Genomic DNA, 12926 nt, shown 5'->3' on the forward strand with positions numbered 1-12926 from the left:
TATATTTTAAAAGAAAAAGAAAATGGAAGCCGAAGACGAAGACTTTCTGTTTTTTGTCAATACTTATACAAAACTTTACGAACTGAAAAAGATAATTAAATTAAAAAGAATAAAAAGGAATAATAATCTTTTGAAAACTGCTAAAAAAGACTCTTAAAATAAGATTATTTATAAACGTTTTTAATATAATATTTTATAATATTAACATATAAATTAACATTAAATTATAAAAAGACAAAATATTAATACAAAATTCTGTCGTATGAAAGTTCCGTTAGCATTTCTCGAGCCTTCTTGTTATTGGTTAAAATATCAAGTCAAACCCGTTGGAGTGAAATTACGTTTGTTGATATTGTCGATATTGATACATTCATGGGAGAATCAAAGCCACCCGAGTGCGAGAGAATCAGACAAAAGAGAGAGTGTGCTTTCAAATGACCAATTTACTCTCGATTGTGTAAGGATTCTTACCCCAAATAAATACCACCAGAATTTTGGTCTCTGGAATTCGAAGATTGCGTTGATGGGTTGTGGGGGGCAAAACTGCAAAAAGATGAAATCAAAGCAGCAGCAGAAGCAAGCAGATTTGTCATGAAAGGTACCATCAAAGGCACAAAGGGTCCGTACGCTTCTCAGTCTCCAGACCAAAAGCTTTTTTTTGCTCAACTCTCTAATTTATAATTAATCTAGAGAGAGAAAGTGGGTTATTGAGGGGGGAGAGAGAGATAAGAGTTTGGACGAGGATGTTTGGATTGAGAGAAGGGTCTTGCTTTCCGAGGGTGTTGGTGGGAGTGAATGTGGGTCTTGCTCTGGTTGATGGCATTATAGCATTCCTTGCATTTTATCAGGTTTTCTTTCTTCTTCTTCGTATTTATTTTAAATTGGTTATTGAGTTCAATTTTTGTGCTTTTGCATTTTCCCAATTGGGTTTTGTTTGGTGAGATTATATTGTGGGGCAGATGGCCAATGTGGGTTTCAAAGGAATGTTCTTTTGTGTGAAATTACTTGAGGAATGGGATTGGTTGCACTTTGTGGGGTTGAATGTTTTTGGATAATTTGAAAAGGGCATTTTGTTTTATTTGAAATTTTCGATTTTGAGAATTTGCTTCTCATTTGATTTTCTTGTTGGACAGGTAATTGGGTTCTCTTTTTCTTAGTTAATGGTGAGTTTGGAAAGCGTACTGTTTTATGCTAGTTTAAGTGCCAATGGCATCTAAAAGTTATAGGATTGGCATTTAACTGAGAAAGTTAAAGAATTGGACTCTTCCATTTTAATGAATAGTTCAACTGTGTCAGTGACTCGGTACAGTTGGAAAGCTTAATAATTCTGAGCTGAATGAATGTCATTCAAATTTTTCGTTAATTTTGTGAATGGATAGATTTGAGACCAACCAGTAACCATTTTTGTTGGAAGGAATGTATGCTACAGAGCAGGCAGGTGGCCCTTTTTGTTTCTTAGGTTCTTTCCAAGGCATGAGCGTAGTTATATAACTCTTCCTCCCAATACATATGAATCAATTACTATGGGGAAACTAGTGTCAAGGAATTATTTTGAAATTCAACGAATAAAATATATAATTAACTATACATGAACGAAGTCTTATGGGATTGTGAAATTGTTTGAGATCATGTTTTGAACACCTAGTGTAATGAATACGAATTACATGGTGCTCAATACTTGAGCAAATGCTTTTAGGTTTGTTAGTAATTATACCTATAAATGTTTGTTGTTTTTAGCTTAAATTTGTGTTCAGGATACTTGAAAGATCAGATCATGTAGCCTTACTAGTCCTCACTTTCAAGAATAGCTAGGGTATGAGACTCAGGCGTGACTTTACTGCTAAATTCCCATTCTCAAAGTCTGTAACTTATTATCCTCAAGATACATTCTTATGTTTAAGTAAATAAAATGGATGTGACATCAACCTTTGGAAACTGGGGAAGCCGATGATTGATGTCTATGAAGTTCATTTCTTGAAATCTGAGTTTCTTTTACTTGCTATTTCAGTTAATTAGAATTCACTCGAGGAATTCACAACTGGGTTGGACTCGGCAAAAAGTAAGTGACGAGTCATGCTTTACTATTCCTTATTGAAATTCAGATTGTATTTGTGTTTCTTCTTGTTTTTGTGTGTGTTTTTGCCTATATGCATGCGAATATGTACATAAATACATGCACATGTATATGCATACATACTTACCAAGTTACCAACACATATTTATATGTGTGTTTGTGTGTGCAACTGTGCATGCATGATGTAGCTAAATTATAAAAGAAATTGTTAGCTGGCTGGATTAACCTATTGTTCTGGACATTTTGCTGTGAAGTATTTTGACATCGTATGGCTTCCTGGGGATCAGTCAATGTGAAGAATGTATGACTCTGTTAAAGAAATAGTACTGTAGCTTAATTAGTTAGTCATAGAATCGGCAACCCCGAGGTTGAGTCCCATAAATTGCATGAAAAGATGTGGTTCCTAAGAATTTGGTAAAAACTTTAATTAGCTGTCACAAGATCAAATAACTTATGCTTAAATATCTCACAGAAAGATGGGGAGGAAAATGATGAATGGGTACATCATACATGTGCATGATGGCTATGTGTTATTAATTTAGTATTTGTTGCTGCATGTACGCATGAGCTGCTCAATCATACGCATGTGAATATGTATATGCATTTATGGTACAACTAATTTCTATATTGAAGCTCACTAAAGCATGCTGGCATTGTCTTAATACATACTTTTGCCTCGTGCAGGTTTTTCATCTGTTGATTGGCTCTTCTAATTTGGGTAAGAATTGTTTATTCCTGATCCCGATACACTATTGCCTTCTATTCTGTGTCTGAGATCTGATATTCTCGTTCAAGAATATTTGGCCTTAATTATGTTGCTTATCAAGAACCTTGATATTTTGGGCCTTTTTCATGGCTTTTGAATTACCTGGATTCTATATATAACTGATTTTGCAACAACCTGTTGGTTATTTATGAGTTTGGACTCACGAAAGTAGCCTGTTGGCGCATAATCAAGATACAGAACTGATGATACCATCTGACCTAATGATTTTCTCCATTAACTTATGACTTAGACAAACATATTTCTTTTTCATCCTTCATTCAATCTGAATTAATTTATTTGATCTTGTCCATTACAGGTTGCTTAATTTATTTTGTATTTCTTTTTGCTGCTTGCAAGGGGTGGCAATGTTGGTCCAACTCTTGTGGTTTTAGCCTCATGGGTATGCTTTCTCTTCCAAATACAGACTATATATTTATCTTCTGTGCTTGGTCAGAGGATCTGAATAGTACAAATTTTGCTTTGCAGCATTGCCCGAAATTCTTTTTTTTGCTGCGTTTCTTCTACTTTTATCTTTCTGGTAAGTTTTCTATTTCCTTTTATTTTCTTTTTGATTTTAAATAATCCGAAACTCCACTTAAATACTTTCAAGAAAATGTCGAAAAAGTGTATTGAGTGATCTTAGCTTTGAGGGATGAGCGAGTATGATGGATGAGATGGAAAAGTGCACTGCGGGTATTGTGTGACCATAGAATACCTTTCAAGTAGAAAGTATAATACTAACATCTAGGCAAAAACACACCCACAGGATGAGGATAACGGAAATATGGATGTTAAGATGAATAACCAGCATTCCTTGAGAAGTATATATATAACAAATCAGTATTTAATATTTATTGAGACGTATACTGCTCCCATATACTTGTATATTATGAATCAGCAATTCAGCATGTAGATGATATTACCCATTACTTTTGTTAAAGGGTTTCGGTATTCATTGCTTATGGATTTTGAAAAGACATGTGGCTTTGATAAATCTGTGCCTGGCCTGTTTTCTTTTCAGGCCATTCTATTATAGTATGTTTTCTATTTGCCATAGAGACTGGAAATGCACTTTTACATGAATGAAGATACATTGACCTGTCTTTATCTGAATATTTCCTTTCTCAAGTTGATACTCCTATTGAAAAGATTGTTTCTCTTGAGCTATATTTGACATTTCTCTGGGGGGGTTTATTTTACCTTTAGGGTTGACCTGTGCCATCAGGCAGATGATGAGGATGAGGAGGATGAAGGGAGTTTTCGGGAAGCTTTGGTGGAGAAGACTTTTAGTAAACCGAATTCATTGGACAGAGATAGTTATGGAAACTGTTTTCCTCTGCGATTTGTTCATATTGGAAGCCGCCAGAGAATTGTAATTTTGGTATTGCCCCAGTTCAGAGTTTCCAATTGTCTACTCGAATATGATATCATATTTTCCTTTAGCATTGCATATTTTCTCTTATGTCATGTTTTGCGCAAATTATTGTTAAAGTTGATTAACTTCATAGTTGTCTACCAGGTGACGGTGCTAGTTTTTGTTATAATGATAGCAAGTGCAATGATAATTTGGATCGGGATGGGAAAAAATCCTATTGATTCTGCGCTGGTGGCTCGGGTATGTAAACGTTGCATAATTCTTGATTCTTAGATTCCTTTTTTCATGTGTAATCACCTTCTATCACTGGTATGCTGTAGTTCCAGTTTTGCTATATATAGATGCTAAAATAAATAAGGTTTTGCTGCCTCAGTTTTGTGTTCAGACCATAAAATAATTCTTTGTGTTAGAACTTGGATGCAAACTATTATTATTGTAGTAAAGTATTTAAAGTGTGTATACTTAGTTTTTGACGATTTAAAGAAGGTTATCACTGTTGTGACCAAATATGCAGCTTTCTTTGTACTTGTTTCTTATTAACGAGTCCTTAACCCATGGTGCAATGAATTTTTTCATTATCCAGGTATATGTGGATCTCTTTGCAATAGTGATGCTATTATTGGGAGGAGCATTAGCGTGTTATGGCGAGTAACTATCCTTTCACACTCTTGTACTTTCTTGCATTTCTTTATGTGCAAATGCAACTCCTCCCTAAATTTTTAATAAGGGAGGAGCGCATGATGACTATTTTGGAGTGTCAATAACACCTCTACGTACTTATCCTTCAATCTGAGGCGACATTTTGCTTTGTCTTGGTTTTTCAGGGCTCCTATTATGCCTAAGGATGAGAAATGTTAGATCAGAGAGAGCTTCTTCTGAGATGTGGAAGGTATTTAATCTGTTGATGTTATATAATATGTTTATATTGTTCTTTGTTTTCTTGATTTCTACAAATTCATGTTGTATATAATTTCATTTGTTCTTTGTTTTCTTTGTTATATAATATGTTTATTATGGTTTACTACTTGCTTCCATTTTTTTTTACAGGTTGCATGTTTGGCTGTTGTTTCCATACTATGTTTCACCTCGAGTTCTTTCGTGGCTCTGTTAACTGATATTCCTGTACGTACTCAATCGTTATTAGCTTGAATTTTCTTTTTCTTTTTCACTTACCTAATTCACCATATCGTTTTGCAGATGCTTTACGATTGGCATCAACAGCGTATGAATGATGTTTATACTTCTCTTTTATTGATTTTATATTACTTTGTAGGTAGGTAATTCTAAATTTCGTTTCTTGTTTCACTCTCAAACGAATCCTGTTTCTTTTTATTTAGTGCCAATCAACAATAAGACAGTGCTTTCAGTTTATAATGTTTACATTGTTTTTTCAGGTTCATCAATACCCTCAGCCTTGGTCTTATGGATCGTGAGAGAATTACCACCCTCAATAACAGCTAACATACGAGAAGAACCATCAACAATAACCTTCGTCAGTGACAGTTCCACAACATTACAACATCCTCAAAGCTGGACAGCTGCAATGAACTTGCGGAACCAGGTTCGATTTCTTCTCCATAACCATGCTATTCATTAATGTTTAACGACCGCTAACTGAGGGTAAAAGCCAACAATTTATGCCCTATTTACCAATGCATAACCATATATGAACCAGATTACAGACAAATCTCAGTCTTTAATCAGTAATGTACTGAATAGTGTTAGGGTTGCATTCTTTTTCGCTTTTGGAGAAAGGAGTTCTTAACTTCTTACGGAAGTATATTCTGACTTTACACTGAATTCGCCATGGTAGCTAGATTTTACAGTAGCAGACCTGTTTGAAATCTCGGTTTGCTTCGTAGATAGTCATTCAGGTTTATGCTCACTAAGTTTGGTTTTCAGGTGCAGATATCAAGAGCAAGTCCCATATAACACTTCTCCCGAATGGAAAGTGAACAGTCTTACTAACGTTCCTGAGTGCGAAGCATGTCCTTGCTCTCGAAAGTTATGAAGTGAGCTGGAATCAGTGAACAACATGCCAGATAACAACTGTGACATCCTTGACCAGAGTTTTGTCCGGAAATTTGTGTACAGCCAGAAGTCGCCGTTGCGATGGTTTTTTGACAATTTAGGGATGTAAATAGCAACAATATGCTAATTAAGGGATTCTTTTTGCTACAAAAGTATTTTGATGTGCCTCATTAAATTTTCATTGAAGTTGAAAGAAAAAGATTACGCCTTTGAATTTGTAGCGTAAAAGTGGAAGTGACGGCGAATTTACAGATTGGACTACAACATAACAAACTAAAAATTGATAGAGATGTGCAAGGCGTGGTTTGTCCGCGCCATGAAATTCAGTGACTCCAACGTGGATCAAGATGTCCGTGAACTATCAGCACCGGCAGGCCTTTAACTATAAACTGTCTTTCTCTTCTACATCCCTTTAAACAGCAGTTCTAAAACAAGATTTTGTAGTTGACACATGGGGTACTAAGTACTGGTTTGGTACCGAGGTGTTTTTATAAAAAGTGGGTATAAAAAAAAATTGAGCTAAAAAAAGTGTTTGGTAAATACTTAAAAACAACTTATTTTCATAGTTTTTAGTGAAAAAAAAGCTGGAAATGCAAAGCAGCAAAAATGAGCTTATTCTCACAGCACATCAGAATCAGTTTTTTTTCAAAGCACATTAATACCAAACCAGCCCTAACTATGTGCATGCTCAGAAAGTGTACCTCACGAGTCAGAATCCTTCCTTTCGCTTTGCTCCAACGATCCAAAATCTTCAGGCGGCCATATCTGATGACAAAGTGATCAAAGACGAGAAATCTTTGGTACCAAACAAGAAATATGAAACTACTAAAAGACAATTCATTGTGCACTCCCATCAGACTTTACTTCTACCGCTGCCAGTAAGCACAACAACACCAACCACCACCATGCATTAGTCCAGTAAGAGTGATCAGCTGTATGAATCTTACAATGTCATTTTGCTCGATTTTACACCAAGTTTTATGTAGCTCCAAGTACGCCACTGCCAGTAAACATATCTTTCCAAAATCTTAACGCTGAAAAACGTAACGACAGTCACTTAAGCCCCAAAACCAATCCAAACAATGTATATGTACATAATTCAAATCAAGCTAAAAGGAACCGGCCCGAAACTCCTCGAATCATGCGAGTCATAGATGCTGTCTCCCTCCACCCAAACATGTCCCTGAGGAACTTATTACCAACACCAACAACGTTATAATCTCCAAAATCCTTAAAAAAAACGAAAATGTCGAAAACCAAAAAAATCCAAAACAAAACGAACATTGCAAATTTGTAAGTAAAAAATATGAACATACCACACTAGTTTCCGACCGATCGCTGTTCTTAGGGTCGACAACATAAGTAAGAGCAACTCCAGCGTTGGGGTCCTCCTCCCAGGCAATGCACTATTCAATCCACCTAATGAACAGTAACTGCCCTTAATGAACAGTAAATAGCCCTGGCAATAGCATTTGCATCTCCACCGTTACACTTCAATAGCCCTGGCAATAGGCAATAAAATATTAGTATTTTTTTTATTTATAAAATAATACAAAATAATTTTAATTGTAAAATCGGATAAGATTTTTAATCGTTCTCGTTGCGCCACGTGTCATTATCCGAAGCATTATTAAATAATACAAAATAATTTTATTTGTAATTTCGGATAATAAATTTTGTACGTAACAAATAAATAATACAAACAATAAATAATAAATTATGTAGGTAACAAATAAATAATACAAACAAATAATTATAATGTAAATTTGGGTATCAAATAAATAATATATTGTTACCTGATCCGAGTAATTTTCCCCACTTCGAATATTACTACTAGCTTGTGTCAATGTGTCTCTCCATGTACTAAACGATTGGCTAAGTAATTTCCAACGACTGGACATCGATTCTTTGGTTCTTTTCCCACCAATTTTCTGAAGAAAATTGATATGAATAAGACTCCACATCTCTCGCAACTGCATCTCATTACCCGTAAGCGAACTATGAGTAACTTCAACCCAGCTAGTACACAACGCAACATCTTCAATAAGCGACCAATTCGTTCCTGCACCAGTGGTCATTTTGTTGAAAAAAAATGGATTCAAACTTTGAGACAAAGAAAAGAATGTGATTGAAAGTAGTTGAGAAAATATGAAATTGTTGTGTAAGGTAGATGATAATGAGAATGTATTTATAGAAAAGTAAAAACAATTTTTTTTTACAATTTTTTTCAGATTTTTCAGATTTTTTTTTGAATTTTTTTAAAATTTTTATTCAATTAATTAATCTCTGCCGTTGGATATAAAAAAAATTGAATTCCAACACTCCAGATTGTGCCACGTGTCACAACGGTAACTTTTCTTAATTTTAAAACTATTTTTTCTTTTATTTTTTTATTTATAAAGCATTTTAATATCCACCGTTGATCTCAGATCGAATGGTGAATATTAAATCTGACTTTTTTATTTTTTTTTACCGTTGAGATCTAACGGACCGTGGGAAGCCACGTGGCTTCCCAACGGTAATTGACAAACTTTTTTTTTTTTTTTTTCTGATTTTGTGTCGGCGACGCGCCCCCACGCGCGAGTGGAGTGCACGCGCCTGACACAAAAAAAATTTAATATTGCTTGACGCCAGGCTGACGTCACATGACCCTCGGGCTCTCGAGCTGGCAATCCCCCACGGGCCCGGAGCTCGGGCCTCCACCTTCGGTCGGGCTAGCCCACGTTGGAGCTGATCCCCTGGCCCTCGGGCCCTTGTTCCGTCCACCTTCCCCCGAGCAAAAAGCCACGCTGGGCTTGCTCTAACAGATTGCTATCAATCTCTTGGTGATGGCCTTCCAAGGAACCTCAGGGGACCGTACCATGACAGTATCTTCGACACTGATTCTGTCGAACGGGTCGTTCAGCCAAGCACCGGCAAGGCCGATGGTCAGGATCATGCTGGGACCGTAGCACTGCACACACGGAATCACAACCCATTTCGTGGTTTTGGTCAAATTTTTCCCTCGGCTCATTGAATTTAACGTCCCAAAAAAATAATCAGTTAACAGTTACTAGAGCGACGGTGAGGAGGTGTGTGTTGGTGACTTGGAGGCAGCATACGAACTTTACCAGTCTCGGAATGACGTCGCTTACTTCTCTCCCTGCATTTTCGAATGCCTCCGAAGCCAGAAACTGCCTCATGTATCTCAGCGCCATGAGAACAGTTCAGAGAGAGAGAGAGAGAGAGAGAGAGAGAGAGATGTTGAACGTTTTGGATAAATTTCTAAGGGCCACCATTTTGTACAAATGAGTTTGGAACAGTGAAAATGCAATTTATGGAGTATCGAATTCAGGACTTCAAATGTTGAATGTTTTTAACTAACTGAGTTAGAAGATCGAATGGAGCTTCTAATGGGTTCATTTCGATGGGCCACCGTTTTGTTCCAAAGGGTTTGGAAGTGGTGTAAATTCAGTCATGCCGTTATGTTTTTTTATATTTCAAAAGAGGAACAAGTCTAGAAATGCGTTCAATTGATTCAATATCAATGAACTTAGAAAAGGAAAGAGATCATCTCCAGATCTCTCCCTCAAAAGCCCAATGATCAAGTGATTCGGACTTTCGAAATTTGATTCAATGGCGAAAAATTATTACAGTTTTTAAAAATTTTTATTAACTTTTCTGTTTTTAGATGTTGGATCAAATTTCAAAGGTTCGGATCACTTGATCCTTGGGTTTTGGAGAGAGAGATCCGGAGATGATCACTTTCGCTTAGAAAATTGCTAAATGTTTTTAAATCGCGACGATATGAATTATTAATAATTAATTCGTCAAATAATTACCTCTCATTTTTTATTTCAATGAAAATCTCCTTCCATGATGTTGCGGTCACATTTATTTGATGCAAAGTGTAAGTATCATTTGCAGTTATTAGATAAATAGGATCTTAAAACTACTACAAATTCTTTTAACAATTTGCAATAATAAAAAAAAATTGCAACTATACATAAGACATTGGAATAAACTAAAATACGAGGTAATGAAATTGTTTTTGTTTTCTTAAATTATTTGCAAAACCAATAACTGGATTAAAATTTTAAAATGAACTAACTACTAATCTATGATTAGCACGCGATCTCCATCGTTTTGGTTAACTTAAACACAAATGAAAGAAGAATATACACAAAAAAATGCACAAAACAAAATATTTTAAGTGAAATTGAATTTTGTTTTGGAGGTGAAATATGTTGATCGGAGAATTATAGCTAGAATCTCTTGGAATTTTCATAAACCAAACCAACAATTTGAATAAGAAGTTTTGGTTGATTTTTGACTTATCTTACGAAATAGTAGTTAGCCTTATGTGTGCCGGCTGGTTCCCATCTTAATCTGCCCCAAGCTAGATAGATGGTTTGGGTCCCCATCTTTATTTGCACCAAGCTAGATAATAACCATGGGTGCGATTATTAGTTATCGTTGTTGTAGTGAATAGATAAAAATCTAAAAATATAAACTAATTCAACAATAATAAACAGGATGGTAAGCTTATTATATATATAATATGACGGTTGTTTCCGTTATTATTCCTTCCTTTGTCATTCCTTCGTCATCTCTTCCACTAACAAAAGGGTCCTAGACTCGAAACATGAAGCTTGAAGCAATGGTGGTAGCTACTTACTCATGACTGTGGTAGACAGGATGATATTGACGTAAAAGTTTACAAAGGATGCCAATTCAAAACAAAAAAAAAAAAAAAAAAAAAAATGAAAAAAGAAAACAACATATAAAAACGTGGTGCATGTGGGTTAATATCTTAGTAGATAGGGTTTGAGTTTCTGTCGATGAGTTTCGGATTTGAAACTCTCAATCTCTTAAATTATTATAAAAGTTTCAAACTCTCTCATTTTCCTAATAGTAAATTTATAAAACAAAAGACATTGACATGGCTGAGATTTCATAAAACTAGAGCGTGGAAGGAAATTTCATGACCAAGTTAGCTGCTAATTATACCATATATATGGGTCCGAGTCTGGATTTAATTGAATGACTAATTTGTTTCCATGTATATATTTTGTAATTTCATCTATTTTCACTATATTAAATAAAACTAAACAAAAGAAATATAAAGATAATATACTCATTTCTGTTCATTTTATGAGCTTAAAAAAATATATCCAAAAGAATTTGAAGAACATATAAGATCTCAACACAATGATATACGTATCTGCATATAAAAGAAAATAAGATCGGAAATCCCAATTCAAAAGAACAAGGAGATAAGATGTGTAGGTAAGATAAATTTTTATTAGTTTATTTCTCATAACTATTATTTGAATTCGCATCAAAAAGGTTAATCATGGTTTCCCTATATATGTATACACACACATTCTACAAGGTGGGTGATTGTGCACCTTTTATTATTATTATTATTATGAAAAATGCACCAAAGTTAAGGGGGGTGAGTAAAAACATTTCCATGAGAATTTGTTGATCACCACTACGGCACTACCACAATATTACTGGGTTATTGTAATTTTTGATGCATCGTGGATGTTTGTAGTTTAGTTTGCCTTCACAACATGTGGACAAATCTTAAGGATTACTACATTAATTTTTTTTCAAAGATATATATATATATATTTATTTATTTATTTATTTATTTTTGAAAATGTTTTTAATATGACTGAAAGTGTTTTTGTAAAATTTATTTTGAAAGAAGCACCACATACATACTTTTTGTAAAAAGTACTTTTAAGAGCTTTTTTAAGATCAACTTGAATTTTTAATAAGGATTATTTCAAAAATGTTTTTATAAAAAACACTTTCAAACGAGTTCATAATAAAAGAAGGCCACGTCGGATTACAAAACCAAATAAAACTTTTTCAGAGTCAAATAGTTTTGGTCAAATCCATATCATATATCTCCAGGACAGATAGCATTGACCTTATGCTAGTAATTGTTGGGAAATATAGAGGAAAATATTTTAGAGATTTGATATGATAAAAATTAGGGATTTGATATGATATGATTTGATTTGGTATAGGTTTTCTTGTCTTGTAGACAAATGATCGTTTTGATTTATTTTTTAGTATTGTTGCTTTATAATCTTATAAATACCTTCGTATAGAGAATAATAAAGTAATGAAATTGTATTTGAAAATTGTGAGATTGTAGAGAATTCTAAATTTATCCGAAACTTTTATTTTTAACTTGGTATCAAAGCAGAGAGTTAGATTCTTAGTTGAACTTTGTTGTAAGTGCTTTCCTGTTGATGCATGAAGCTAACTTTCTTCGTGCACCCACAAGCTATGAACTTGAGAGTGAAGATTATTTATGAATGTTAGAAGAGAAATAGAAGTTAAAGTATTGTTGTTGCCATGAATAAGGAAAAAATTGTGCTCTAGCTTGAAAAATAAAAAAACAAGAATAATGAAAAAATTGCAGGAAAAAGATATTTGGTGGTTGGGGCTTTTGAAAAGAGACATTAATTTTAGTTGGGTTTTTGAAAAGATTATCGTTTGTTCTAATTGGACTTTCAAAAAGAGACGTTTGTTCCAACATATCAAAAGATTTATTTATTGCTTGTTCGTAAAAAGACGTTAGTTCTAATTGGGTTTTTGAAAAGATTAGCGTTAGTTCCACGGATTACAATTTGTTAGTTGGGCTCTCGAAAATAAGTGTTTGTTCTAGTTGGGTTTTC

At 34.4% G+C, this 12926-nt stretch overlaps 2 protein-coding genes across 2 annotated transcripts; one reads left to right on the plus strand and one right to left on the minus strand.

Moving 5' to 3' along the window:
• Positions 1–286: 286 nt before the first annotated feature.
• On the plus strand, positions 287–6628 carry LOC137729976 (tobamovirus multiplication protein 1-like). The gene is made up of 13 exons (XM_068469029.1): positions 287–848; positions 2009–2059; positions 2759–2792; positions 3157–3240; positions 3327–3378; positions 4047–4221; positions 4360–4455; positions 4799–4859; positions 5040–5104; positions 5263–5337; positions 5413–5488; positions 5610–5776; positions 6118–6628. Exons 1-13 carry the CDS (start codon positions 744–746, stop codon positions 6145–6147), a joined length of 1071 nt encoding a protein of 356 aa, XP_068325130.1. The 5' UTR covers positions 287–743; the 3' UTR covers positions 6148–6628.
• A 717-nt stretch (positions 6629–7345) lies between these two features.
• LOC137728508 (mitochondrial ATP-independent inner membrane protease subunit 1a-like) lies at positions 7346–9443 on the minus strand. Its single transcript, XM_068467277.1, has 4 exons — positions 9300–9443; positions 9059–9199; positions 7559–7652; positions 7346–7437 (listed from the first exon to the last, which is right to left on the minus strand). The coding sequence occupies exons 1-4, from the start codon at positions 9441–9443 to the stop codon at positions 7346–7348; spliced, it is 471 nt and encodes a 156-aa protein (XP_068323378.1).
• Positions 9444–12926: the final 3483 nt, after the last annotated feature.

Source organism: Pyrus communis, chromosome 3 (genome assembly GCF_963583255.1).
Source record: "Pyrus communis chromosome 3, drPyrComm1.1, whole genome shotgun sequence".
Taxonomy (NCBI): domain Eukaryota; kingdom Viridiplantae; phylum Streptophyta; class Magnoliopsida; order Rosales; family Rosaceae; genus Pyrus; species Pyrus communis.

Bases quoted from the DNA above. Each gene is read 5' to 3' on its own strand.
- LOC137729976 (XM_068469029.1), top strand. From the start codon at position 744: ATGTTTGGATTGAGAGAAGGGTCTTGCTTTCCGAGGGTGTTGGTGGGA. The intron at 849-2,008 runs GTTTTCTTTCTT...TTGCTATTTCAG, and splicing joins CATTCCTTGCATTTTATCAG to TTAATTAGAATTCACTCGAG. The intron at 5,777-6,117 runs GTTCGATTTCTT...TTTGGTTTTCAG, and splicing joins CAATGAACTTGCGGAACCAG to GTGCAGATATCAAGAGCAAG.
- LOC137728508 (XM_068467277.1), bottom strand. From the start codon at position 9,443: ATGGCGCTGAGATACATGAGGCAGTTTCTGGCTTCGGAGGCATTCGAA. The intron at 9,200-9,299 runs GTAACTGTTAAC...CCGTGTGTGCAG, and splicing joins ACCTCCTCACCGTCGCTCTA to TGCTACGGTCCCAGCATGAT. The intron at 7,438-7,558 runs GTTCATATTTTT...GTTGGTAATAAG, and splicing joins GTCGGAAACTAGTGTGGTAT to TTCCTCAGGGACATGTTTGG.